The sequence below is a fragment of the Canis aureus genome, chromosome 12, assembly GCF_053574225.1.
Source record: "Canis aureus isolate CA01 chromosome 12, VMU_Caureus_v.1.0, whole genome shotgun sequence".
In the NCBI taxonomy this organism is placed as follows: domain Eukaryota; kingdom Metazoa; phylum Chordata; class Mammalia; order Carnivora; family Canidae; genus Canis; species Canis aureus.
The window spans coordinates 46,464,858-46,489,861 of NC_135622.1; the positions used below are offsets into that span (position 1 = coordinate 46,464,858).

Here is a 25,004-nt window from a genome sequence, read left to right on the forward strand (position 1 = left end):
GAACAGCGCAGGCCACCACCCCGAGGCTCCGCGGGGCGCACCTGCCCGAGGCCCCGGCCGCGAGGGCCAGGCCCCGCCCTCCCGCCGCCCACCTGGGCGCAGCCCCGCCCCGCCCCCTCCGGCCCGCTTCCTTCTCTCAGGGCCGCCCCTCCTTAAAGCCCACGCCCCGCCCCTTCCGGTGCAGTGCTCGTAAAGGCGTCTCGAGTCCTCGCGTCTTCCGTCTTTCCGGCCTCTTTTTTTCCGCCTCGGGTTCGTTTTGCCCCGGAGTCTTTTCGACGGGGGCTATTACGTCAGCACGTCTCGGCGTGGCGCGGCGATAATCCGACGCGATGTAAAGCTTCCGGCCGTGGTTGGAGGTGGATGCCCCGGGCTTGACGCGGTGTCCTGGTGCAGTGGGGCGCGCTCCGGAGCTCTCCGGAGGAATTCCGGTCTTTGTGGCAGTAACCTCATCAGCCCGCCAAGATGGCTATGCAAGCGGCCAAGAGGGCGAACGTGAGTATCGGGACCTTCTGCCGAAGAGGGGGAGGGTGTCGCTGCTGGACTCTTCACGGTGTGGGGCGGTATTTTGCCCGTCCTGGGTTCTGCAGGCCGGAGTAGCCCAGAATTCGTGGTGCTCTCACTGGGGTTCCACCCTGGCCCCGTCCTTACGGACGGGGATGCCCCTAGAGCCGCAACTCCGCCTCAGCCCCTCGTGAGCGTCTCCTCGGGCTCTTATTCTGGTGTCAGTGATAGTGTTAGCCCTACAGCCTTTGTTGCTTGATGGGCACCTAGGACCAGGCGACAGAATCTTCTTCGCCCAAGTCAGTGACACAGACGAGTCCCCTGTAAATAACCTTATAGCTCGCAGGCAACCAGAGCCTGAGATTCTCCTCAAGTCACGGAGCTTTGCGGGGCCCTTCATTAATGCCGTGGCAGTATTTTTGAGCACCTGCTATGTACCAGAATTGCGAGATAGGAAACAGTTCAGAAGTTAAATTTATCGAACTGTTGTATGCCTGACAATAGTCTATATATTGAGGATACGACAGTGAATAAAACAAAAAGCCCTGCTGTGTACATTCTAATGTTAGAGATGGGGTATTATTACAGAAACCTAAGAAAAACTGTCTCAGGAAAAAGGGTAGGTCAGCTGTAATGTGATGACAATTGAACACTGTGACCGAAAGGTCTTAGTGCCGGGGCTCTGGGTGGCTCAGTCGGTTATGTGTCCAACTCTTGGTTTTGGCTCCAAATTTGATCTCAGGGTTGTGGGATCCAGACCCACTTTGGGCTCCTTGCTCAGCGTGGAGTCTGCTTGAGATTCTCTCCCTCTGCCCCTCCCCATGCCTGTCTCTCTCTAAAATGAATACATTTTTAAAGGCCTTAGCATAAAAATATTTTCTTCAGTGCTGGGGTGGAAGCTGGGTTGTGGTAGGTTGGTGTCAGTAAAGAATATGAGGTAAGTGAGTATAGACTTTAGCTTTCCAGACACTTGACTGAAAGAAGAAAAAAAGCAAAACTTCCCTGATAAGTTCAGGGAAGACAAAAACATTGCTTTTTTCCTTCACTGTGTAATCCTAATGCCTCGCCTGATAGATGAATAAAGAAGGTACTCAGTAAATATTTGTTGAATGAAGGAAAGGAGATCCAAATAACTATTTTGTTTTGTATAACAATTGTCAGGATATAAGCAGCTACTCACCTAAGGAATAAAAGCCAATGATTAAGGAGAGACTATATTCAAGAGAAAGAAGATATCATTAATGTAACAGTTTCTTGAGAAAGACCTGATAAGAGTCATCAATGGGAGTTTTATGTCTAGGAAACAGGAACAGTACCTTTTGTTCTTTCCCATATATGTCTAAAGCATTGAGGACTTTTAAATGAGGTTGGAAATCCTGTTTAACTGTAGAGCCTGGAAGCCTGGGTTTTATGTAGCCCCTTACTAGTTGCTACTAATAGTCTTCCCTAAAACTAGTGCCCAGTTGCTTTTCTGAAAGCCATGCCATTTTCAGGAATATCAGATTATATACTTTTTAAAAATAATTCTTATTCTTGACTATTAGGTGGATTTTTTTGTTGTTTTTACTGTGAGAATTTATTATGATAATTTTTTTTTTTTTTTTTTTAGGTCGTAGCACTCCTGGCCCTGATTACAATAATAGTATGTATTTCTCTTTTTAGATTCGACTTCCACCCGAAGTAAATCGGATTTTATATATAAGAAATTTGCCATACAAAATCACAGCTGAAGAAATGTATGATATATTTGGGAAATATGGACCTATTCGTCAGATCCGAGTGTGAGTCTTACTGAGACTTTTGAAATGTTGTTTCAAAGAAATGACTGTATAATCTTAGAATTATAGCTGACATGCACCTATGACAAAAAAAGAAAGAATTAATTAATTAATTAATTAATTATAGCTGAAAGCAAGGCCTAACCAATCCCAGAGACTAAATAGATTGAAATCTGGGAGATGAGATTATTTTTGTATGGAAACAAATAAGACTCTCCTGATCTTGCTCAGTGAGAGCCAACAGTCGTAGTTGTGAAATTAGAGAAGGCATGAAGTAGTAATGAAAGGTTTGAAGGGAATGGGTGAGCAAAGAAAGAACTAACATTTATTATATCACTATTATTTGTAAAGTCAGATATATAATACTGTGTTTTTTATACGTATCAACTTTTTTTTTTTTTTTTTTCGTATCAACTCTTAATTTGCTTTGCTATCGCCTGATTCCAGAATTTCTGAATAAACTAAGAAAGTATACAAGTAACTGAGAAAAGTGAATTTTTTTCCAACTGCAGCTTTCTATTGAAGATTTGTTTTTTATTCCTTTTTTTTCTATTGAAAATTTAAGGGTTTATGGGAGAATAATTGCAACACAAGTTCAGGTTTTAATTTAATATAAAAATTGGGGTTTGTATCTTCAGGTGATATTTATTGAACATCTACAAAATGCCAGTTATAATAGGTGCTTTTATTTGTATCACCAACAAGACAGCCCTGTGTGGAGGTGATAATTGTCTGGGTTTTGCTTTCTTTTGTTTAAAGATTTATTATATAAGAGAGAGAGAGAAAGCAATCAAACATGGGAGCAGGGGAGGGGGACAAAAGGAGAGGAAGAGAGAATCCTCAAGCAGACTTCCTGCTGAGCACAGAGTCCAACACGGGACTTGATCCTAAGACCCTGAGATCATGACCTGAGCTGAAACCAAGGGTTGGACACTGAACTGACCAAGCCACCCAGGCACCCCAGTAATTTGTTTTACAGGTGAGACTACCAAGGCTCAGAGAGTACAAGTACCTTTCTAAGTTCACACAGCTATTTAATGATAAAATCTTCTGATTCTAAATTATTTACACTACACAAATTCATAGCCACTGACACTGTAGTTAGTATGATGGGCCACTTACATAAGAGTTCATCTGGAAGGATTTCTTTTTTTCTTTAAGGTTTTTTTTTTTTTTTTTTTTTTTTTTTTTTTAGTTTTATTAATCTCTATACCCAACATGGAGTCTTGAACCCAAGAGTTGAGAGATCAAGAGTTGCACACTTCCCCTACTGAGGCACCCCTAAGTATCTAAGTATCTTTTTTTTTTTTAAGAGAGAGAGCGAGCGAGCGAGTGTGCACGCACAAGTGGGAGGGGCAGAGGGAGAGAGAATCCTCAAGCAGACTCTGCATTGAGTGCAGAGCCCAACACAGGGCTTTATCTCATGACTCTGAGATCATGACATGAGCTAAAACAAAGAGTTGGACACTTAGCTAATTGAGCCATCCAGGCGCTCCTGAATATCTCTTAATAAATTTTCTTTTATGACCTGAGAGCTTCTTGGCTTTTAGAACTCAGATCTTGAGGACTCTCCTTTTAAGTCATAATTTTCCCTCCAGAGAGTAAACCAAATACTAGCAATACATCATCACTGGTACTTAAGTGGGAATGGAAATGAAGTGTTATAGACCAGCCATCTTCTTTAGGGAGTCTCAGTCTTTGATAAAAGCTTTGGACTCTTTCCACAGAACAGTACACAAAACATTTTGCAGATGATTTCATGGGTACATTAAACACAGGTTAAGAAACCTTGTTCTAGACATCGAAGAATGGTATACAGAAGGTCCCCTGACTTGGAGATCAGGAGATAAGATTCTGCTTCAGGCCCTGCAACCCTAGACAACTTGTTGGTTTTTGGTTTTCTGTTCCCTCACATGTAAGATAATCTAGATAGACTATGCCTTTCAGCTTTTAACATGGAGGCAGTATGATAAATTTACTGACTTGGTTGTAAGACCTAAGTTCAAATACTAGCTGGACATTTGCTAGTCCTATACAACTGGGCAAAATATTTAATCCCTCTGAGCTTCAAATTACTTATGAAACACAATCTTCCTGTCTTAAAAGAATTTTAGTAAGGATCAAATTAGATCATGCCTGTGAAAGCACTTTGTTATGGAATATTTTCGTGCTGGTGTGCATTAGCCACCACTCTATGCTCCCACAGCACCTTCTGTGAACATCTTTTAGCACACCTTTTTGCTGTTGTCTGTGTGCTTATCTCCTCCCAGCCTGTGAGCTCCTCCAGGACAGGTGCCTGTCTTTTCATTTGGGGTTGACAGCTGTGGTGCCTAATACATGGTAAGCACCTCATGTATATAAATAAATGAATAATACAGAAAATGGTTTTGATCGACTTATGAAAGTGTTACAAAACTTATTGGTAGTACACAACTAAGAGATGCTTATGTCAGTGAAGTTAGAGCGTGTTTCAGAAAGCCAAGGTAGAAGAATAGAAAATCAAGCAGTGGCATCTTTAGAAGGGTACAGAGTAGCTCAGGCCTTTGTACACTGGTCCCTCCTTTTGGAACAGTTTTCACCTGGCTCATCTCCTATCTGGCTCCTCATTTGTCATGTCTCCACTTGTGTCACCTTTTCAGAGGTTTATCCTGACCACCTGATCTTTAGGTCATCCTTGGCCTCCCAGTAATCTCTGCCCAGCTGTCTACTTCCTTTATAATATTTCTCATCTGTATTTATCTTTCTCCCACTTGGATAAAGTTCCTTGAAGGGAGGGATGATGCTTGTCTTTCACTATCCTTTTCCAGTGCCTGTCATACAGAAGGAACACAATATTATATTTGTTGAATAAATTCATAAAAGTTTGGTGTGTGGGAATTTAGGTCTAAGTTATAGATGGAGAAACAGGTGTGTTTTTGCTCCCTAGCTGTGATCATGCTTTATCACATATTTAGCCCCTAGAACTAGGGTGACCAACCTTCCCAGTTTGTCCAGGACCAAGGGGTTTTCTGGGATATAGACTTTCAGTGCTAAAACCTGGACAGTCTTTTTTTTTTTTTTTTTTTTTTTTTAAACCTGGACAGTCTTAAACTGTGATAAGTGATGACCCTTCCTGGTATATATAGCAGACACTTGGTGCTTGGAACTTTTTAAAACCCTTTCATACCTTTTACCTCTTTTGATTATTCAAACATGTAAAATGTAGGGCAAGTGATAGATCCTGATATTGCTGTTTGACACATTAAGCAGCCGAAGCCCAGAGAGGTTAATGCACGTGATTAGGCAAATCTTTAAAAAAAAAAAAAAAAAAGATAATAGCCACTGGGACACTTTTGAGATGAGAATCTTTAAAATGGGATCAATGGGGTAGGCAGCCCAGGTGGCTCAGTGGTTTAGCACTGCCTTCAGCCCAGGGTGGGGTCCTGGAGTTCCAGGATCAAGTCCCACATCAGGCTCCCTACCTGGAGCCTGCTTCTCACTCTGCCTGTGTCTCTGCCTCTCTCTCTGTGTTTCTCATGAATAAATAAATTTTAAAAATCTTTAAAAAAATAATAAAATGGGCTTAGTGCCCATCCCTATTCTAGTTCCTAAGAAGATGTAAGAAAGAGATACTTTTGTTTTGGATTTTTTTTTTTTAAGCTTCTAGGAGAAAGGATGTGTGAGAGAATTCGTGGGAGAAAGTATATCTCCACTGTTCTCTCTCTCTCTCTCTCTCTCTTTTTTTTTTTTTTTAAGATTTATATTTATTTTATTCATGAGAGACAGACAGAGAGAGGCAGAGGGAGAAACAAGTTCCATGAAGGGAGCCTGACGTGGGACTCGATCCCGGGTCTCCAGGATCACGCCCTGGGCTGAAGGTGGCGCTAAACCGCTGAGCCACTGGAGCTGCCCAGATCTCCACTTTTCAAATGCTTATTAGCACTTGTGTGCATGGTGCTATGAGAGAAAAATGAAATATATAGGACCTTCCTTGCCCAGTTAATAAAAACTAAAATGGGCAGCCCGGGTGGCTCAGCGGTTTAGTGCTGCCTTCAGCCCAGGGTGTGATCCTGGAAACACGGGATCGAGTCCCACATCGGGCTCCCTGCATGGAGCCTGCTTCTCCCTCTGCCTGTGTCTCTGCCTCTCTCTCTCTCTTTCTCTCTTTCTCTTTCTCTCTGTCTCATGAATAAATAAAATCTTTAAAAATATATATATTTTTTAGGGGATCCCTGGGTGGCGCAGCGGTTTAGCGCCTGCCTTTGGCCCAGGGCGCGATCCTGGGGACCCGGGATCAAATCCCACGTCGGGCTCCGAGTGCATGGAGCCTGCTTCTCCCTCTGCCTGTGTCTCTGCCTCTCTCTCTCTCTCTCTCTCTCTCTGTGACTATCATAAGTAAATAAAAATTTAAAAATAAATAAATAAATAAAATAAAAATATATATTTTTAAAAAATAAAAATAAAAACCAAAATATTATTAAGTTTAAACTTAAAATAAAATCTCATGTTTTTATTCCAAATGGAGAAATAGGTAGGCTTTTTTTTTTTTTTTAAATATAGGTAGGCTTTTTGGCAAAGTCTTTGGGGCAGTGTTTTTTTATTTGGGTAATCTCCAAATTTCATAGCTAATGCACTCTTGAAAATTAAAAGTCAAAAGTCCAGAAGTTGGGGTGTCTGTCTGGCTCAGTAGGAAGAACACACAACTCTTGATCTTGGGGTTTGAGCTCCATGTTGGGTGTAGAGATTAAAGTCCAAAAGTTGGGATCCCTGGGTGGCGCAGCGGTTTGGCGCCTGCCTTTGGCCCAGGGCGTGATCCTGGAGACCCGGGATCGAATCCCACGTCAGGCTCCCGGTGCATGGAGCCTGCTTCTCCCTCTGCCTGTGTCTCTGCCTCATTCTCTCTCTCTCTGTGACTATCACAAATAAATAAAAATTTAAAAATAAATAAATAAATAAATAAAGTCCAAAAGTTGTTAGACTATTCCCTGAGAGTAAGGAATATTATAAAATCCCTCATTGGGCCCATTCAGCCTGATAGCCTGTAAGCTTTCAAGGACATTGGCACCTCCTGACCACCCCACCACCCTGTACCTCTCCCATCCCCCTTTACAAGAAGCATAGCTCTGACCAGGGTCCAACACTAGTCCTGTCATGGATCAAATTTAACAGATACCTCCCCTTCCCATGGCCTACTGCCTTTGCTTGACCCTATGCAGGAACTATGGCAGATGGAGGGGCAGCCCACGGTCTTAAACCTTACTCCACAGTTGGCACTGAGTGACTAGAACACAGATGGAGGGGTCCATCTTTATCACACTGGGAGCATAAGCTGAGTGGGACCTGTGCCCACTGCCCCCACTGACAAGCACTTGGCCATCTGCTGCCTGCAGTTTGTTGCTCTTCACACTTCCCTACCTCCCTGTGGAAGGAAGCTGGTGAGGTGAAGAGAGGAGGTGGCAAGGAAAACCTACACAAGGAGCAGCTCAGTATCCACAAGCAAGGTCCAGTTTCCACTTCTAGCAACCTGCCCTGGCCTGCAGATAACCCCACCCCTTCCCTGCACAATCCCTTCCACGCATCTCTGTCAAAGCTCAGCCCTTCTCCCAAGCCAAACAGACCTGTGTAATGCATGGGAGTGCATATATTAAAAATGAATGTATGAAAAGTTGAGAGCTGACCATACCACATTTTAGAAAAGCAGTGAGTCTTCTGTGGGAGAAACTGCATTAACTCTTTATATCCTTTCCTAGCCATAAAGGATAATGATTGGCTGCTTTCCTAGATATCACTATTTTGCCATCATCTTGGTAGTGGCTTCCACCCCACCCCCTCTAGAGACACAAAATAGGTTTTATTTTTATGGATTTGATAAATCTTAGTAAAATACTGCTGAGAAATAATTATTTCCAGGGCACCTGGGTGGCTCAGGTCATGATCCTGGGGTCCTGGGACCAAGTCCCACATCAGGCTCCCCGCAGGGAGGCTGCTTCTCCCTCTATGTCTCTGCCTCTCTCTGTGTGTGTCTCTCATGAATAAATAAAATGTTTTTTTGGGATGCCTGGATGGGTTAGCGATTAAACATCTGCCTTTGGCTCAGGGTGTGATCCTGGAGTCCTGGGATCGAGTCCCACATCGGGCTCACTGCATGGAGCCTGCTTCTCCTTCTGTCTATGTCTCTGCCTCTCTGTGTGTATCTCTCATGAATAAATAAAATATTTTAAAAATATATTTTTTAAAAAAGAAACATTTCCTACATTGATGGAGACTGTCTTGTTTTTAACAATTAAAACTAAAATTAGAGGTAGGGAAGGGTGCCTGGCTGGCTCAGTTGGTGGAGCACGTGATTCTTGATCTTGGTCATGTATTCTAGCCTCACATTGAGTGTAGAGATTGCTTAAAAATAAAATATTAGGGATCCCTGGGTGGCGCAGCGGTTTGGCGCCTGCCTTTGGCCCAGGGCGCGATCCTGGAGACCCGGGATCGAATCCCACATCGGGCTCCCGGTGCATGGAGCCTGCTTCTTCCTCTGCCTGTGTCTCTGCCTCTCTCTCTCTCTCTCTGTGACTATCATAAATAAATAAAAATTAAAAATAAATAAATAAAATAAATAAAATAAAATAAAATATTAAAATTTTAGGGGATCCCTGGGTAGCTCAGTGGTTTAGCGCCTGCCTTTGGCCCAGGGCGCAATCCTGGAGTCCTGGGATCGAGTCCTACGTCGGGCTCCTGGCATGGAGCCTCCTTCTCCCTCCTCCTGTGTCTCTGCCTCTCTCTCTCTCTCTCTCTCTCTCTCTCTCTCTCTCTATGTCTATCATTCATAGATAGATAGATAGATAGAGTAAATAAATCTTTAAAAAAATAAAATAAAACATTAAAATTTTAGAGTGAGGGAGGGCAGCCCCAGTGGCTCAGTGGTTTAGCATAGCCTTCAGCCCAGGGCCTGATCCTGGAGACCCAAGGTCAAGTCCCAGGTCAGTCTCCCTGCATGGAGCCTGCTTCTCCCTCTGCCTATGTCTCTCCCTCTCTCTCTTTCTCTCTCTCTCATGAATGGATGAATAAAATCTCTAAAAAAATTATAGTGAGAGAGAAAATTTAAATCTTTAGAAACAAGGGACTAGTTACAGGTAATAGTATGGTAAATAATTTAAGTATTGGTTTTGTTGCATAAATGTGCAGTAAGAAAAACCTCATTCTAGACATTGCTGACGTTTACAAGCCATCTCTCCAAAATACTATCTTTCCAGCTTAAGACTGAGAATTGGAGGCACCTGGGTGGCTCAGTTAAATGTCTGTCTGCCTTTGGCTCAGTAATGATCTCTGGGTCCTAGGATTGAGGCCCATTCAGGCTCCTTGCTCAGTGGGGAGTCTGCTCCCTCTTCTTCTGCCCCCCCCCCACCTCTTCATTTGTACACTCAAATAAATATATAAAATCTTAAAAAAAAAAAAAAAAAAAAAGACAGAATTGGTTCTTAGCGTGAGAAGTAGGAAGGACTAGAACAGTAAATATGAAGACTCAGACAAAGTTTCAAGCTAGTTGTTTGCAGCTAGTGCTTTGGTAGCTGTAGTAGTCATCTTGACACAGAGCAAGTTTAACCTGTAGCTCTTTTACTTAAAAAAGAGAACAAAAATTACCTCAATTCAAGAAATAGTAGGCTTATCCAGCATACCTATCCATAATGCTTACTTATTTCCTCTAACAGTGTTCAGGTTGATCTCAAAATATAAACTTCACTTACTGTCTTTTAAAGACAATACTGTTATTTAACTATCAGTGCTCTGGTAAATGTGTATTTTTTTCCACAGATTTGTTAGTAGTTTATTTATAAAGAAACTATTCCATAGCTCAGCATTCATAGTTCAGGAACACAGGTCAGGGACAAATTTCCATGGAACTCAATCCAAAGAAATTCTTTACATTCCAAAATCACTTTGCATTCTGGAAGATACCAGCCTTTTCATCTCCTCAGACTCTTTCATGGAATCATTTCTGTAGAAATCTGCATATCCTCCTTTCTTGGTTTGACCACAGGAAACTTCTAGAAAACTGCAACCCTCAGGGAATGCTCCAATAATATGAAATCGCAGATGCTTGGCCAGAAGGCCTCACATCTGAGGTTTCATCAAAGCACTGGAGGTCATGGTAGTTATTCTCCTCAACACTCAACCTCAAACCCAGCCAGCATCCTTCCTATCTTGAATAAATGTGTATTTTAATTAAGTCTTATTTCACTCCGCAGGGGGAACACACCTGAAACTAGAGGAACAGCTTATGTGGTCTATGAAGACATCTTTGATGCCAAGAATGCATGTGATCACCTTTCAGGATTCAATGTTTGTAACAGATACCTGGTGGTTTTGTACTATAATGCCAACAGGGTAAGTATTAGCCACAATCCTCATTGCAGGGGGAGCATGTTAAGAATTAATATACCGGGAAAGGAAGAGTATACTAGGAATTCTTGTCTGGCTAGTGCTATTGGTGAAATTCATTTGATTATAGATCAGTAACTGTTAACTTTGGTGCTTACCACATTTCAGGCATTTCAGAAGATGGACACAAAGAAGAAGGAAGAACAGTTGAAGCTTCTCAAGGAGAAATATGGCATCAACACAGATCCACCAAAATAAATATTTTCTGCATTTTCATTTTAGACTACATCCCATAAATGACTACCATCACCCTTTTCTTGTTTTTAATTAATGCTGAATGTTGTGATTTCTTATTCAAGATTCAAAAGGACCTACTTAAAACTTTGATACATTTTAAAATATGTTATGTGAATAAACTTGTAGCTTTTTGTAAAACTTGTAGCTTTTGTAAAACATGTCAGTGTTTTCTCTTAAGCTTCCTCTCATTTGATACCGGAAAACAAATTAGCAGTCGAACTGTATCAAGAATTGTTTGGTGGTAGTGACGCCTGGGTGGCTCAGTGGTTGAGCATCTGCCTTCGGCTCAGGGTATGATCCTGGAGTCCCAGGATTGAGTCCCACATTGGGCTACCTGCATGGAGCCTGCTTCTCCCTCTACCTATGTCTCAGCCTCTCTCTCTCTCTCTCTCTCTCTGTCTGTCTCTCATCAATAAACAAAAGTACAATCTTTAGAAAAAAAAAAAATTGGTGGTAGGTGGTCACAGAGACCATGCTTCTTAAGAGCAGGGAACTTTTTATATTCTTAATGCCTCTGATGTCCAGTTTAGTGCTTAGCCATCAAGGGAAATTTTTAGAGTGCTATCATTTGTTGAATGTTAACAACTCAGTGAAGGTATTTTGCAGATAAGGAAACCAAAGCTCATTGTATTGGTTGGATGAATAAAACGTTTACATAAAAAGTTGATGTAACATCAACCAGTATTAACCACATCAATATATTTAAATAATAATTGCCTTACAGTTAACAAAACACCTTTGTCAATATGAATACCCCATCCTTAAAATAGAAGTCAGTTCTAGAAGTGGCCATTCAGATGACAGCACATTGTTAGAAATTTGAGAGCATGCTTCTTGGGTAGTGGTGGAAGTTGTTACAAGTCTAAGATTGGATTATGCAGTCTTTTCCTTTAGGTAATAAGTGTCTATGGATATCTTGGTCCTTAGCTCATAGTATATCTTTGCCCAAAATAGAATATTTAATGCTAAAAAATTTTTTAAAAAGAATATTTAATGCATATTCTTATAATCATACGCTCCCATGGCATTGAAATAGTATGGTTATTACCACATTCATCATAGCCTGGCAGCTTGGAGGAGATAGCTATAATTTTCTTTTTATAGTTTAGGCATGGGCCAAATGGAAAAAACATGGACCAATTGTTTTGTATATAACTATAACCCAAAATCAATTTGAAGGGTACAACCACTGAATCATTTAAATGGACAAAAAACATCTGTTCTACTATTTAAATGCTAGCTTTGATATCTATGCTTGCTTTATTTTTTTTATGCTTACTTTAAAATAATATGCTATTTTATACTTTTTGTACTGTCTTCTCAAAGCCTGCTATTGAAAATGAAGAACTTCTTTATTATGTCCATGCTTTTTGAAAGCACTGTAAGACTAGAAAGAACTATTTCTAAGAAGGGCAAGGAGATAATAAAGGAGCCATAGCTTTTTCTTCTGAATGCTTTTATGAATTCCTTATTAATTTGTGTAATTCATGCTGTGCCTTTAGGTATTTACCAATGTAAAACTAATTTTCTAAAAGACTTTTTTTGTAAGAGGAAAACAGACTTCTAGTGTGTTTTGTCTAAGTGGCAGACTGGCTTGCTCTAGTGCAGTTGTTTTAAGTTAATAACAAGGGGAAATTGCTTCCACTGACAATTATGACCAGTCCCATCATTTGGATTAGTACATCTGTTAGCTGAATTTCATGACCTAAGGCTGAGTTTTAAAAATTTCAATTGTCTGGGGCGCCTGGGTGGCGCAATTGGCTGAGTGTCCAACTCTTGGTTTCCAACTAGGTCATGCATGATCTCAGGGTCGTGAGACTAAGACCCATGTTGGGCTTGGCTCTCAGCATGGAGTCTGCTTAAGTTTTTCTCTCCCTCTCCCTCTGCCCCTCCCTGGTGCACATGTGTGCACAAGCGCACTCTCTCAAATCTTTTAAAATATTTTAAACATTAAAAAATTCCAATTTGGGGGCACCTGACTGGCTCAGTAGAGCATGCAACTCCATCTCAGGGTTGTAAATCTGAGCCCCACACTGGGTGTAGAAACTACTTAAAATCTTTAAAGATTCTAATTGGCAATTTTGTGGCCTGTTACACTTAAGTTATAAGAACTTGAATTCTGGAGGATCCCTGGATGGCTCAGGATAGCGCCTGCCTTTGCCTTCAGCCCCATGTGTGATCCTGGAGTCCTGGGGCCGAGTTCCATACCGGGCTCCCTGCATGGAGCCTGCTTCTCCCTCTGCCTGTGTCTCTGCCTCTCTGTGTGTGTCTCTCATGAATAAATAAATAAAATCTTTTAGAAAAATAAAAATTAAAAAAAAAAGCACTTCCAATTCTCATTTCTTTTCCTCCATCTTGAAGCAGAGGAATATGGCCAGGACTTTCTGGAGACAAAGGGAGTAGATAAGTAGCCAAGATGTTATGGATGCTCATTTCTTTTCCTCCATCTTGAAGCACTACTCCTTAACTCCTCAGCAGAGGAATATGGCCAGGACTTTCTGGAGACAAAGGGAGTAGATAAGTAGCCAAGATGTTATGGACGCATATCATATGTATGACATGGGACATGTACCAATGAATCTATGTGGGAAACTAAGTACTAACCTACCAGCCTCTCCTCAATCTTAATTTCAAATCCTCACTGATAGAATAACCCTATGACTAAGAGCTTTTCTCACTTATGTCAAAAGAAAAATCTTAGCCACATTGCCCCGGACTCCTCTGACAAACACACAACCAGTAAGTGGGCTGATTTTAAAACCTAACTGAGGGGGATGGCTGGGTGGCTCAGCAGTTGGGCTTCTACCTTTGGCTCAGAGTGTGATCCTGGAGTCCCGGGATCGAGTCCCACATTGGGCTCCCTGCATGGAGTCTGCTTCTCCCTCTGCCTATGTCTCTGCCTCTGTGTGTGTGTGTCTCTCATGAATAAATAAATAAAATCTTAAAAATAAATTATAATAATAAAAACCTAACTGGGAATTCCCGTAAGTTACAGTAAATATAGATGAAAATAAGCAGTATATGCATAAACAAGTTCAGAATCATACATTCTTCTCAGAAATCATACCCCAGTGTAAGAGCAAATCTAGATGAAACTAAGTAGTAAATATAAAAACAAACTCAGAATCACACATTCTTTTCAAAAGTAACTTCCCAGTGTGAGTTAGTATATGGCTCCAAGACCTAACCCACTTCATTTGTCCAGGCACAGTGTTCCTTTCCTTCTGGGCGAGGTGAAGGAACTTGTCCCTCTTAAGTCCAAACAAAGAGAGACTGCAAGGTCACATACAGTGCTCAAGTCCTATGTTGGGTTGCTAGGCTATGAGGTTTGAACACAATATATTCCTTCAGTTATTCAGAGGAGAATTCTGAGCCTATGAGGCAAAGGGCAAGTTAATACCTTGTAGGGCTGCTTAGGGGGTTGGTGGCAATTTTATTTAAAAACACGTTGAACAAGGCCCAGCATGTACAAAATTCACATCATAGCTATTATGTTTATTATCATTACTGGCTATTTGGAAGGCTCCTTTCTACTCCTTCCCAAGGGCAACTGGTTTATGCAGTCCTTAAAGCACTTCCTTCCTATAATAAGGATGGACAGGAATTTGTCAAGCACAGAGCCTTTATTTTACATATCATTTCCAAAGAGGACATTGTGTAAGTCAGCAGCCAACAGAATTTGTAAGAGAGAAAGTGACAGCAAAGGTAACTGGCTCAAGTCCCTCTGTGTATACCATGTACATTTCACGTCTGAGCACCTTGTGTGTCTGGCTTAAGTAAGGCAGTGTAGATTGTGCGAACAAGAAATCTGTATTCTGTGATCAGAAATGGCTACTACATGCATCACGCAAAATGCACAACCTGAAATGTTTTGATCTGCAACCAAAGTTTCCTCAAGCAAAGATGTGCGTAAACGATGAACACATACAGAGCAACTTGGTCAGAGAATGGATGATGCTGTGGGGCAGTGACGTTAGCGCACTGATCAAGAGCCCCAAGCAGGAGGAGCCGTCCCAGTGGCAGAGCAGGCTGGGAGGGTGAGCAGCAGCCATCTCCAGCCACCTTGCGTTCTTTCCTGCCTTCACTCTAGGTTGAGCAGCTCCACGTCAAAGATGAGGGTGGCATTGGGAGGGATGACACCAGGGTGGCCCGTGGCTCCATACGCCACATCGGGGGTGCAGGTCAGCTTCGCCCTCTGCCCCAAGCTCATCTAGCAGGGATGGGGGCAGATGGGAAGAGGAGAAAGAGGACCCAGCTTGATTTAAAAGAAAAAAGTAAGATAACTATGGCATTTTCCCAAACCATCCTCAAGGTAACTCTGAAGATCTGAGATGAATTTTCTATGTTCACTTCATACTGAAGTGATGCAGAACTCAGATTCTGCCTCAGACCAGCAGAGACTTCACTGTAGGACAATAACATCCACAAAGTAGTCCCAAATTCATTCATGCAACAACCATTGCTGGTTATTCAATTAGCGCATGGCCCCAACACTTCGATTTGTTCATTATTGTTCCTGACTCTCTTCCAAAAGAACCTAAAGAGGGTGTATAGAGAGCGCATGTACTGTACACTTTCCAGGAGGTAACAAGAGCAGTCCATTAAAGACATGAAGCAATCAGAGGCCATCACAAGGTCGGGAAGGCTAAGAGAGCTACTCTAACAGAGCATGGTCTGTCCTCAGAGACCAAGGGAGAAGAGCATGAACCAGGGCTCATCCCAGCAGTCATCAACAACACCTGGCGCTTGTGGGACAACTGGTGAGATTTGAATAAACCGATTTTTAAATTTTGAATAATAACCAACTCAAAAATTTGAATGGATCACTTGATAGTACTGTATCCATGTTAATGTGCAACTGATCACAAATTAATGTAACCTGATCATTGTACTATGGTTATGTAAAATGTTAACATTTGGGGAAACTGGGTAAAGAATATATGGGAACTATTTCCGTGATATTTTTGCAAGTCTGAAATTGTTGGTTTTTTTTTTTTTTTAAGTTAAAAACAAACAAAAAAAACCACCTTGGCCTCCCCCATCCCAAGTCTCCTGCTGCGTCAGTCCCAGACAGCTGGTAGCTCACAGCCCTCTGAAGCTAGTTCTGAGCAGGCCTGGAGGGATGTGCATGGAATGAGAGACCCCAGTGACTTAAAGGGGTCATGCTGGCAATGAAAGGGAAGGGGTGGGGGGCACAAAGCCAAGGACTGAATCTCGATGGTGTAACCATGCCCCGGCAGTGGAGTCAAAGTGGCAGCGGTCTGTGATAGGTCAAGAGCAGCGTACCGAGTCCGGACTCTTGACTCCTCAAATCCCCCCTAATGATTAGAATTCCCATCCTACCTGGGCTGCACCCTCTTCAAAACCCTTGATGACTTCCTGTTTGCCAATTCTGAACTTGAAAGGTTTGTTTCTGTCTCTGGATGAATCAAATTTCTTCCCATTTTGGAGCATTCCTGTGAAAGCAAGAAGAGGATGGAGAAGAGCTGTGGTCATGAATTAACTCCCAGGTCTGGGTCCACCTGTCTAAAATGGAATTTCTGTTCCGCACAAACCAGTGCCTCTTCTCATCTCTCCACCAGTTCTGTTGCCCAAGCAAGCAACCCGGATACTTCTCTCTGCCTTACCCCACATACAGCCTATCACTAAATCCTTCATCATCTCTCTACCTCCTCCATTTCTACTGCCACTGGCCTGTGACTGTACCATGTCACCATCATGTCTCACCTGCATAAGGAACGCCCTCTAACTGGTCTTTCTACTTCACTCTCACTCCTCCATTCCAGTCTCCACACTATACCCAGAATGACTGTCTTTTACAAACATATATAGGATATTACTCCCTTGCTTACAATACGTCAATAGCTGCCTGTGGCAGCTTCCAAATGCCTACACTGTACTTCAAGACCTGGAGACTGCCTGCCTGATAACCTCTCTCTGCTCTCCCCTGCCTTTCCTTCCCACCATGTCCTATTCAGGTCACACCTTTCTCAAATACCTCTGCACTGTACAACCTTTACTGGTTTTCACAAGGTCCCCCAACATATAAAACCCAAAGGCCTTATCACCCCTCCTGCAAAGAACAGAGCAAAGTGACCCAGTCATTGGTGGACCCCAGGAAAAGGGCCGGTTTGAACCAGAAACACTGATGCTGTCTCCAACAGTAGGGAGCATCCCTGAGCTTCCAGGGGTAGTTGCTTTGTCATCTCTGAAGTACAAATCCTGTGTTATCCTTGCCGCCTAAGGCTCAAGAGCTGTGTTTCTGTTTTTAGTTCTTATTGGTGATTGGCTCAAAGATCAGACCTTCTGTAAACAATGGTCTTCCAAATATTTCTCCCTGCAGCCCTCAGACCACAACAAAAGGCAGTTTGAGACCACAGAAAGATCTGGCCTATAGATTGGATTCTGACTTCATTCTGGCACAAAGTCATTGTGTAAAGTTAGGCAAATCACTTCCTTTGTCATGGCCTCAGATTTGCCATGTTTAACATGGGAGGTCTGGATAAGCTTAGTGTCTGAGCATCTCTGACTCCACTTCCTAATTCCTACCATTTAAATGTATATAAGGGAGAGTCTCATTTTCTTGCTTTCTGGGTATAATGAATTGGACTCTTGCCCTAGGTATGAAATCAAGCAAAGGAGAAAATCCTGTGGCTACACAGATGGATACTAAAGAGATCAAATACAAACTCATGCACAAATACAGGTTGCTAAGATATTCAGACACACAGAGATACTCACGGGCACTTATGCACACACATTCAGAAGAAAAATCCTAATGGTGAAACAGATGCTAAGAAAATATTTAAGTCCACGAATCTACATCCATTCACACAGACACATACTTGGACAAATACACACATATGGATAAGCACACACACACACTCCCTTTGAAGAGTGGCTTTCTCATTCCTCAATTTTTTCAGGTTTCATATGACTCAATATACTTCAGACCATATACAGTTATCTACTGCTACAAGTTCAGCCAAAACCATGCAGCCCAGAAACAGACCCACATATATATGGTTACCTGATTCAACAAAGGTGTCACGGCATTGCAACAGATAAAGGATTTCTTTTTTAAGATTTTACTTATTTATTCATGAGAGACACAGAGAGAGAGAGAGAGAGAGAGAGAGAGAGGCAGAGACATAGGCAGAGGGAGAAGTAGGCTCCTCACAGGGAGCCCGGTGTGGGACTTGATCCCAGGACTCTGGTATCACACCCTGAGCCAAAGGCAGACACTCAACTGCTGAGCCATCAAGGCGTCCCAGGATGATTTCTTTTTTTTTAATTAATGTTGCTGGGTCAATTGCATATCCATATGGAGAAAAAAAAATGAATCTTGACCCCTATTTTATGCACACACAAAAATCGATTCCAGAGGAATCACAGACTTAAATATGAAAAATAAAATAATAAAGCTTTACAAGATAATAAACAGAAGAATGTCTTCATGATCTAGGGACAGACAAAGATTTCTGAGCTGAACACAAAAGTACTAACTATAAGGGAAAAGATCAATACATAAGACTTCATTAAAATTAAGAACTTCTATTAAAAAAATGCCATTAATAGAGTAAAAAGACAAGCCCTGGCATGGAAAGTGATTAGAATCAGTACAGCTGGGATCCCTGGGTGGCGCAGCGGTTTGGCGCCTGCCTTCGGCCCAGGGCGCGATCCTGGAGACCCGGGATCGAATCCCACGTCGGGCTCCCTGCATGGAGCCTGCTTCTCCCCCTGCCTATGTCTCTGCCTCTCTCTCTCTCTGTGACTATCATAAATAAATAAAAATTAAAAAAAAAAAAAGAAAATATATTAAAAAAAAAAAAAAGAATCAGTACAGCTAACAAAAGACTCATATCCAGAATATATAAAGAATTCCTGGGGTGGCTGGGTGGCTCAGTCGGCTAAGTGGTTACACATCTGACTCCTGATTTCTGCTCAGGTCATGATCACAGTCATGATCTCAGGTCGTGATCTCAGGTGAGACTGAGCCCTGGGTCAGGCTCTGCTCTGGGTGTGAAGCCTGTTTTTAAGATTCTCTCTCTTCCTCTTCCCTTGCCCTTTCCTCCTCCTCCCCTGTCTCTCTCCCAAATAAATAAATAAATCTTAAAAAAAAAAAAAAACCACTCTCACTGACATAATATTGAGTAAAGTAAGCCAAACCCAGAAGAATACATACTCTATGAGTCCACTTATATGATATTTAATAACAGGCCAAGCCAATCAATGGAGACAAAAATGTGACTGCTGGTTACCTTCAGGGAGGTGTAATGACTTGGGGGAGGCATGAGGGAGATGCCTGCAGGTTCTGGAAGTGTGTTGATCTGGGTGGTAGTTACAGAAGTGTAATCACTTTGAAAAATTTCATGGAACTGGACATCTTGGATTTCTGTTCTCTACTGTATTTATATTTAATTTAAAAATTTACCAAAAAGTCCCATACTGTCTCTGGCTGGGTTTGATGAGATGATCCCCCTCCCCAAACCAGAGGCACTCATGGCTCTTAGTGTTTAACGCACATTGCCTGCTCTCTGTATCTACTATGAAAGTCTTTGTAAAAGGGTGTTGTGGTTTTAGTAACTTGATAAGTACGAGTCTGTCTACAACATGTAGAACAGATAAATCAATTACACAGGTCAGAGGCCCCAGAGGACTCATGGTAATTAGGCCACATCACCGGGAGATAAAACAGCTCTAGCGCCCTGACGTCAGCGACCCGCAACACAGCTGTTGAGAAATACCCACACTGTCTGCCTAGATTTAACCTGGCACTTCACACTGGCCCAGAGAACTGCTAAAAATGGCCCCATCTGAATACGTCCTAGGAATTAAACTGGCCTTGCTGTCTGCTAAGTGGCTGTCACCAACTTTGCCACATTGGGAAACAGGTCACAAGGCAGAGCACTCGCCCCTCTTGGAACAAATACCTGCTCGTGATCTTCCTGCCAGCAGTCCTCAGGAACTCCAACTAGAATGTTCCTCAGCCCACCTGATCTTCCAATACAGAGCATCCAAGAGGGATCAGCGAGATGTGGGCCCTCCTCCAATGCCCACAGTACCCTGAGACAGGCACTGCTGTCACCACCACCCGCCCTGGCTCTCACACTGCATCAGAGCCTCTGGATCACTGGTCTCCCCCACTTCTCATAGCCCCAAAGAAGGAAGGAATCCTCTCTATTCATCTGTGTATCTCCAGTGCCCAGCATAGCATCTTGCACACAGTAGGTGCTCAAAAATAGTAGGAGAATTGGATAGTCTATTTTTGAAAAAAGAAAAGAAATGCTGAGGAGACCAGGGGCCTCCTCTTCTCTAATAATATTGTAGGAGTAAAAAGGAGTCTGCAGGGAAGATCAAGTCTCTCAAAGCTTTACGAAGGGATTTCTAAATATCAGACAGAACCAGGAAGGCCGGGCTCCATGCTGCCCACAACAGAGGGAAGAGAATGGAGGTGGCTGGCTCAGTTAGAGGCTAGCTCCAAGGATGGTACAAGTGTGGAAGGGGTAATCTTGCAAGCCTCCTTTCCCATGCCCACAAGACTGACTTGAGAAGTGGGGGACAGCCGGTCAGAGGGAGACTTGGCTCTCTTAGGGTTTGGGCCTGATCCAGGGAGCAAATATCTCTGGAGGGGAGTATCAGAAGAGGGACCTCTTTGGGAGGGGGAGGTCTGGGTGAAGTCTGAGGGAGCAAAGCCTACCTGTGTAGTGCACCACACACGTCTGTCCCTTCTTGGGGAATGTCCTTCCTGCAAGGAGACATGAGGGCAGATGAATGAATAACGTATTGGAAAAAGTCACCTGGGACATTCAGCCCAGAGGTCTGGCCCACATTCCCCTCCACACCAAGGAGATGCCCATGGTGCTAGTTCTGGCTCTGTGCCTTGTATGAGCCAGATCAGTCACTTCACCTCTCTTTATGTGATTTGAATTTTATTCCCTTGGGTTCCTCAATTCCACTCTCTCCTCATTATTCTCCTTTCTTTGATTGCTCCTTTTACTTTCCTTCATCCATTCCACAAACATTTACTGGACTAGATTCCAGAAACAGAGCAATCTATGAACTCATGGTGAAGTCAGGGAAAGAGACACATAAATAAATGATAGATTATAATGCAGGATAATGACTGCAATCAAGGATTAATAAGCATACTCATTCACAAATATTTACAGAGTACCTACTATATATAAAGCCTGGGCCTAACTTCAGGGCTACAGTAGTAAACCAAACAGACAGGATACCTACTCCTTTGGAGTTACATTCTAATAGAGGGAAACAAACAGGACTCAAATAAACAAGACAGTTATAAATTATAATAATTCTCTAAAGGAAATAGACACAATGACAAGTTAAAGAGAGACACACAATGAGGGTGCCCGGGAGGCTCAGTTGGTTAAGCATCTGCCTTGGGCTCAGGTCATGATCCCAGGTCCTGAGATTGAGTCCCACATCATCAGGCTCTCTGCTCAGCGGGGAGTCTGCTTCTCCCTCTGCCATCCCCAACCCCCACTCCACCCCATGCGCTCACACTCATGCTCTCTCTCTCTCTCTCTGTCAAATAAATAAATTAAGTCTTTAAAAGGAGAGAATAAGGGAGAGAGACACAATGGACAGACCACTTTAGAAAGGACCATCCAGGATGGCCTCCAAAAAAAAAGGTGACATTTGGGCTGGATCTTGAAGGATGAGCAAAATGCTGGGAAAAGCACTGCAGGAAGAGGCAGCTGCAAGTGCATAGACCTTGAGGTAGGAATGGATTGGAGCATTTGCAGAATAGAAAGAAGAAAGCTGGGTGACTGGAAAGAAGGGAGGGAGAAGGAGACAAGTAGGAAAGAGCAGGATCATGCAGATCATGCCAGACATTGGACATCGTGGAGCTAGATTTAACTCCAAGCGCAATAGGAAGGCACTGGAGAGTTTTAAGCAAAAGGATGACATAATCTGAATTAAGATTTTATAAGATCACTCTGGCTGCTGCCTGTAGGATGGACGATTAGGCGCCTGTTGCAATAATCCAGACAGGAAATCAATTATGGCTTGAATTAACGCGGTGGCAGCAGAGAAGAGAGCAAAATAGATACGTTTGGGAAACGGGGCTGACAGAGTACACTAATGGAACGGAGATGGGGTCCAGGAGGAGGGACAAGGAGAAATCAAGTACAATGCTTGGGTTTTCAGTTTGGGCAATTGGACGTATGGTGGAACGAACTAATTCCAGGTGGGGAAGACTGAGGAGGAGCAGATTTGAGCAGTTGGCAGTCTTGAAATGCCTATTAGACATCTGAGTTTATATTGCAAGTAGGCAGATGGAGGGTCTGCACTGGAGGTATAAATCTGGGTGGAATTTAAAGCCACAGGCCTGGATAACAAATCTTTGGGAGGCAAACAAGTGAGCCAACATGTAGAGGACTCTGTGGGAGTCCAGGAAAGCATCAGAGAGGAGATAAGGTTAAACCGGATCTTAAGAGATGACTAGTTTGCCAGAGGAAGTTAAAGGAGATAATCTGGGAAGAACTGATGACACATTCAAAGGCCTGGAGTCTAGCACTAGTGGGATCCCTGTCTGGCTCACTGCTGTTAACCCCAGGGCCTAGCACATAGTACATGTTCAATAAATATTTGCGGAATGATTGATGTGTTTTAACAACTTTGCAGGAAGCTTGCTGAGGCTACAGAAAAAGGTGGTAGTGGGGGTAGGGGCTGTAGTAAGAGACTGCCCTAGTGTGGAAGGTAAGACCAGGCTAGATTACTATCTGTCTGAGAAGAAAATGGAAGATTCATTAAAGCACAAGGCACGGGGATAAGGTAGGAGGGGAGCAGAAGGGAATGGGAACCTAAACTAGGCATTTTAAAGACTCCTTAGGCTATGGTGTGGAAAATAGGTAGTGAGTTAGGGAGGCCAGATGGAAGGCAGAGAGGTCAGACTGGATGTGTGGAGACCAATGTAGAGGATGTGCAGAAAGCCTGATGAGAGACCATCATCTGAACCAGGGCAGGGGCTAAACGGATGGAGCCTAGAGAATTTCAGCAGAAGGACCAAGTCCTACCAGACTTGCTGCGGGGCTTCACTTAGAATGGTGTCCCCAGCCTAACAATACAGTAGCTTGGCCCTTCTATGCCTTCTTGACTCAAGGGTTTAGACTGTTAAAGCAGAAGGCCAAAGTTTTTTCAGGCTTTCTCGAAAAATCTAATCTCCCTCAAAAGAAAATGGCCCTTGTTCTTGGCCAGAAAGGGAGGATAAGCAGAGAAAACTCTAAAGGCTACTTTGAGTCAGGGGAAAAGAGAAGAGGCCTCCAGCTCCCTGGGAGATCTCAATGGCAATTTCCCTGGGGTGTGACAAGGTCTCAGAGAGATGCTTCCTGGGACCCAGCACTATTGTTCTCAGTGGGGGCAAAGAAGCCTGTACCTGCAGGGTGACAGGGATCGGGACTGGGACCTCTAGGGACCACTGCCTTTTAACAAGGAGGGTGGCCTAGAACCAAGAGGTCTTCCAATTTCCTAGAGAGGGTGGGGGTTGTCAGACATGTCTCACATGAAGTTTGTCTGTCAAATTCTGCAGAAACGGGGGCTCTGGACTGGATTAAGTGTCATTTAAAATTTTTTAAAATAAGCTATTCCTTGCACATCCAGACCCAATTATACAAGAGATGTCTGGCTGGGGAAAGTGAGTGGTGCCGCTCCTGACGGGGGGGGGGGGGGGGGGGGGGGGGGCAGGGAAAAGGGAAATACAGAGGAGTGCTTGGGCGTGGGGAGGACAAGGAGCTCGAGTTGTTTTGGACTCGCTGAATTAGGTTTCCATGGGACATCCAGGTAGAGGTCGAGCAGCAGCTGGATAAATGGGTCGGAGATCTGGGCTGGAGGCTTAAGTTTGGAGGCCATCGGTTTGCAGACGGTAATGAAAGCCATGGGAGTGTACAGGATGGCTGGAGAGGCGGAGTGGGGCGGGGAGGATAAAGCAGGATGCAGAGGCGGCGGAGGGAGCGCTTCTTCCTCGCAGACGGGCTCGGTCCCCCCACAACGTCTCCCCGCCCAGCCCACGGGGGCCGCGGGAGCCGAGGCCCTCAGGGGGGCGCGTTGGAAACGGGTTGCCCCAAGAAGGGAACCCTTCCAGCGGTCCCCGGAGCTCACCTAGCAGGGCAGGGAGAGCAGAGCCAAACCCCTGCCCTGGGAAATTAGCAGCGGCAGACAACTGAGGGGCTCCCGCGGCGGCGGCGGCGCCCGAGGCCCCCGGGGCGGTGGCGGGCCCAGACCCCCGCCTGCGGCCGCCGCCTCCGACGCCCTAGGTGAGCCGGCGCGGGGTGGGGGGGGGGGGCGGAGGGTCGTGGGCCAGAGCTCCGACAGTGCAGTCTGGGGTCTCCCCCGCCGCCCCACCCTGCGCCCGCCCCCGCGTCCGCACCCTCCGCGCCACCTCCGACCCAGACCCCCGCCCGCCCGGCTCCGCCCCGGGACCCTTCCTCCTCCCCCGGCTCCGCCGCCCGGTACCGTCTCCCGGGGAGATGGTCTCGATCTCCACGCCCATCGCAGTCCCACTGGCCCCGCCTCTGAGGGTCCCGGCTGCTGCCCCGACCCCGGCTCGGCTGCGGCTCCGGCTCCGGCCCCGGCCCCGGCCCCGCTGGCGCTCCGGCTCGCCTCCCCGCCGCCACTGCAGAGCCGGAGGAGGTGCGGCGGGAGTCGGGACCTGCGCGGGGAGGGGCCACGGGGAAGGGGGCGGCGGGGCGGAGCGGGGCGGCGCGGAAAGGTGGGGTCGGCTGGGGCGGGGCCCGGGGAAGGGACCCCGGCGCCGCGGCTCCCGGGCCTGGCCGGGCCGACCGTCGTTCACGGGGCGGGGGGGGACGGAGGGGGAGGCAGAGACCCCCGCGCATCTACGCACCCGCCGGTGCAGCCACCCCTCTATGCATCCGCTCATCACAGATTTATCTAGCATCTACTCTGTGCTAAGCTCTGGGGAGTCAACCCGGTCCCACCGACTAGGCGAAAGCCAGCAACTAGACCAACACTTTAAATAGATGCGCTCACTGCCCTGGAGTCCAGAACGTTAGGGCAGCACCCGTTAGGGTACTCGCCCTGGCTCGGCTGCCG

General features: G+C 44.6%; 2 protein-coding genes across 6 annotated transcripts; one reads left to right on the forward strand and one right to left on the reverse strand.

Annotated features, from left to right (window-relative positions):
• The first annotated feature begins 257 nt into the window (after positions 1-257).
• On the forward strand, positions 258-11,063 carry SF3B6 (splicing factor 3b subunit 6). Its single transcript, XM_077843960.1, has 4 exons — positions 258-492; positions 2,164-2,282; positions 10,496-10,634; positions 10,797-11,063. The coding sequence occupies exons 1-4, from the start codon at positions 463-465 to the stop codon at positions 10,884-10,886; spliced, it is 378 nt and encodes a 125-aa protein (XP_077700086.1). The 5' UTR covers positions 258-462; the 3' UTR covers positions 10,887-11,063.
• A 3,466-nt stretch (positions 11,064-14,529) lies between these two features.
• Positions 14,530-24,997, reverse strand: FKBP1B (FKBP prolyl isomerase 1B). 5 transcript variants are annotated; one of them, XM_077843964.1, is made up of 4 exons: positions 24,921-24,997; positions 20,626-20,673; positions 16,269-16,381; positions 14,530-15,135 (listed from the first exon to the last, which is right to left on the reverse strand). In XM_077843964.1, exons 3-4 carry the CDS (start codon positions 16,377-16,379, stop codon positions 15,007-15,009), a joined length of 240 nt encoding a protein of 79 aa, XP_077700090.1. In that variant the 5' UTR covers positions 16,380-16,381; positions 20,626-20,673; positions 24,921-24,997; the 3' UTR covers positions 14,530-15,006. The 5 variants fall into 5 exon arrangements, with proteins under 5 accessions (XP_077700090.1, XP_077700087.1, XP_077700091.1 ...); XM_077843961.1 differs by lacking the exon at positions 24,921-24,997 and adding an exon at positions 24,796-24,902; XM_077843965.1 differs by lacking the exon at positions 24,921-24,997 and adding an exon at positions 24,408-24,648.
• Between the last annotated feature and the right edge of the window lie 7 nt (positions 24,998-25,004).

Excerpts from the sequence above, each read along its gene's own strand:
- SF3B6 (XM_077843960.1), top strand. The coding sequence starts at position 463 with ATGGCTATGCAAGCGGCCAAGAGGGCGAAC. Across the intron at positions 493-2,163 it reads AAGCGGCCAAGAGGGCGAAC|ATTCGACTTCCACCCGAAGT; the intron begins GTGAGTATCGGG and ends TTCTCTTTTTAG. Across the intron at positions 10,635-10,796 it reads TGTACTATAATGCCAACAGG|GCATTTCAGAAGATGGACAC; the intron begins GTAAGTATTAGC and ends ACCACATTTCAG.
- FKBP1B (XM_077843965.1), bottom strand. The coding sequence starts at position 24,444 with ATGGGCGTGGAGATCGAGACCATCTCCCCGGGAGACG. Across the intron at positions 20,674-24,407 it reads GACCATCTCCCCGGGAGACG|GAAGGACATTCCCCAAGAAG; the intron begins GTACCGGGCGGC and ends GTCTCCTTGCAG. Across the intron at positions 16,382-20,625 it reads GTGTGTGGTGCACTACACAG|GAATGCTCCAAAATGGGAAG; the intron begins GTAGGCTTTGCT and ends TTGCTTTCACAG.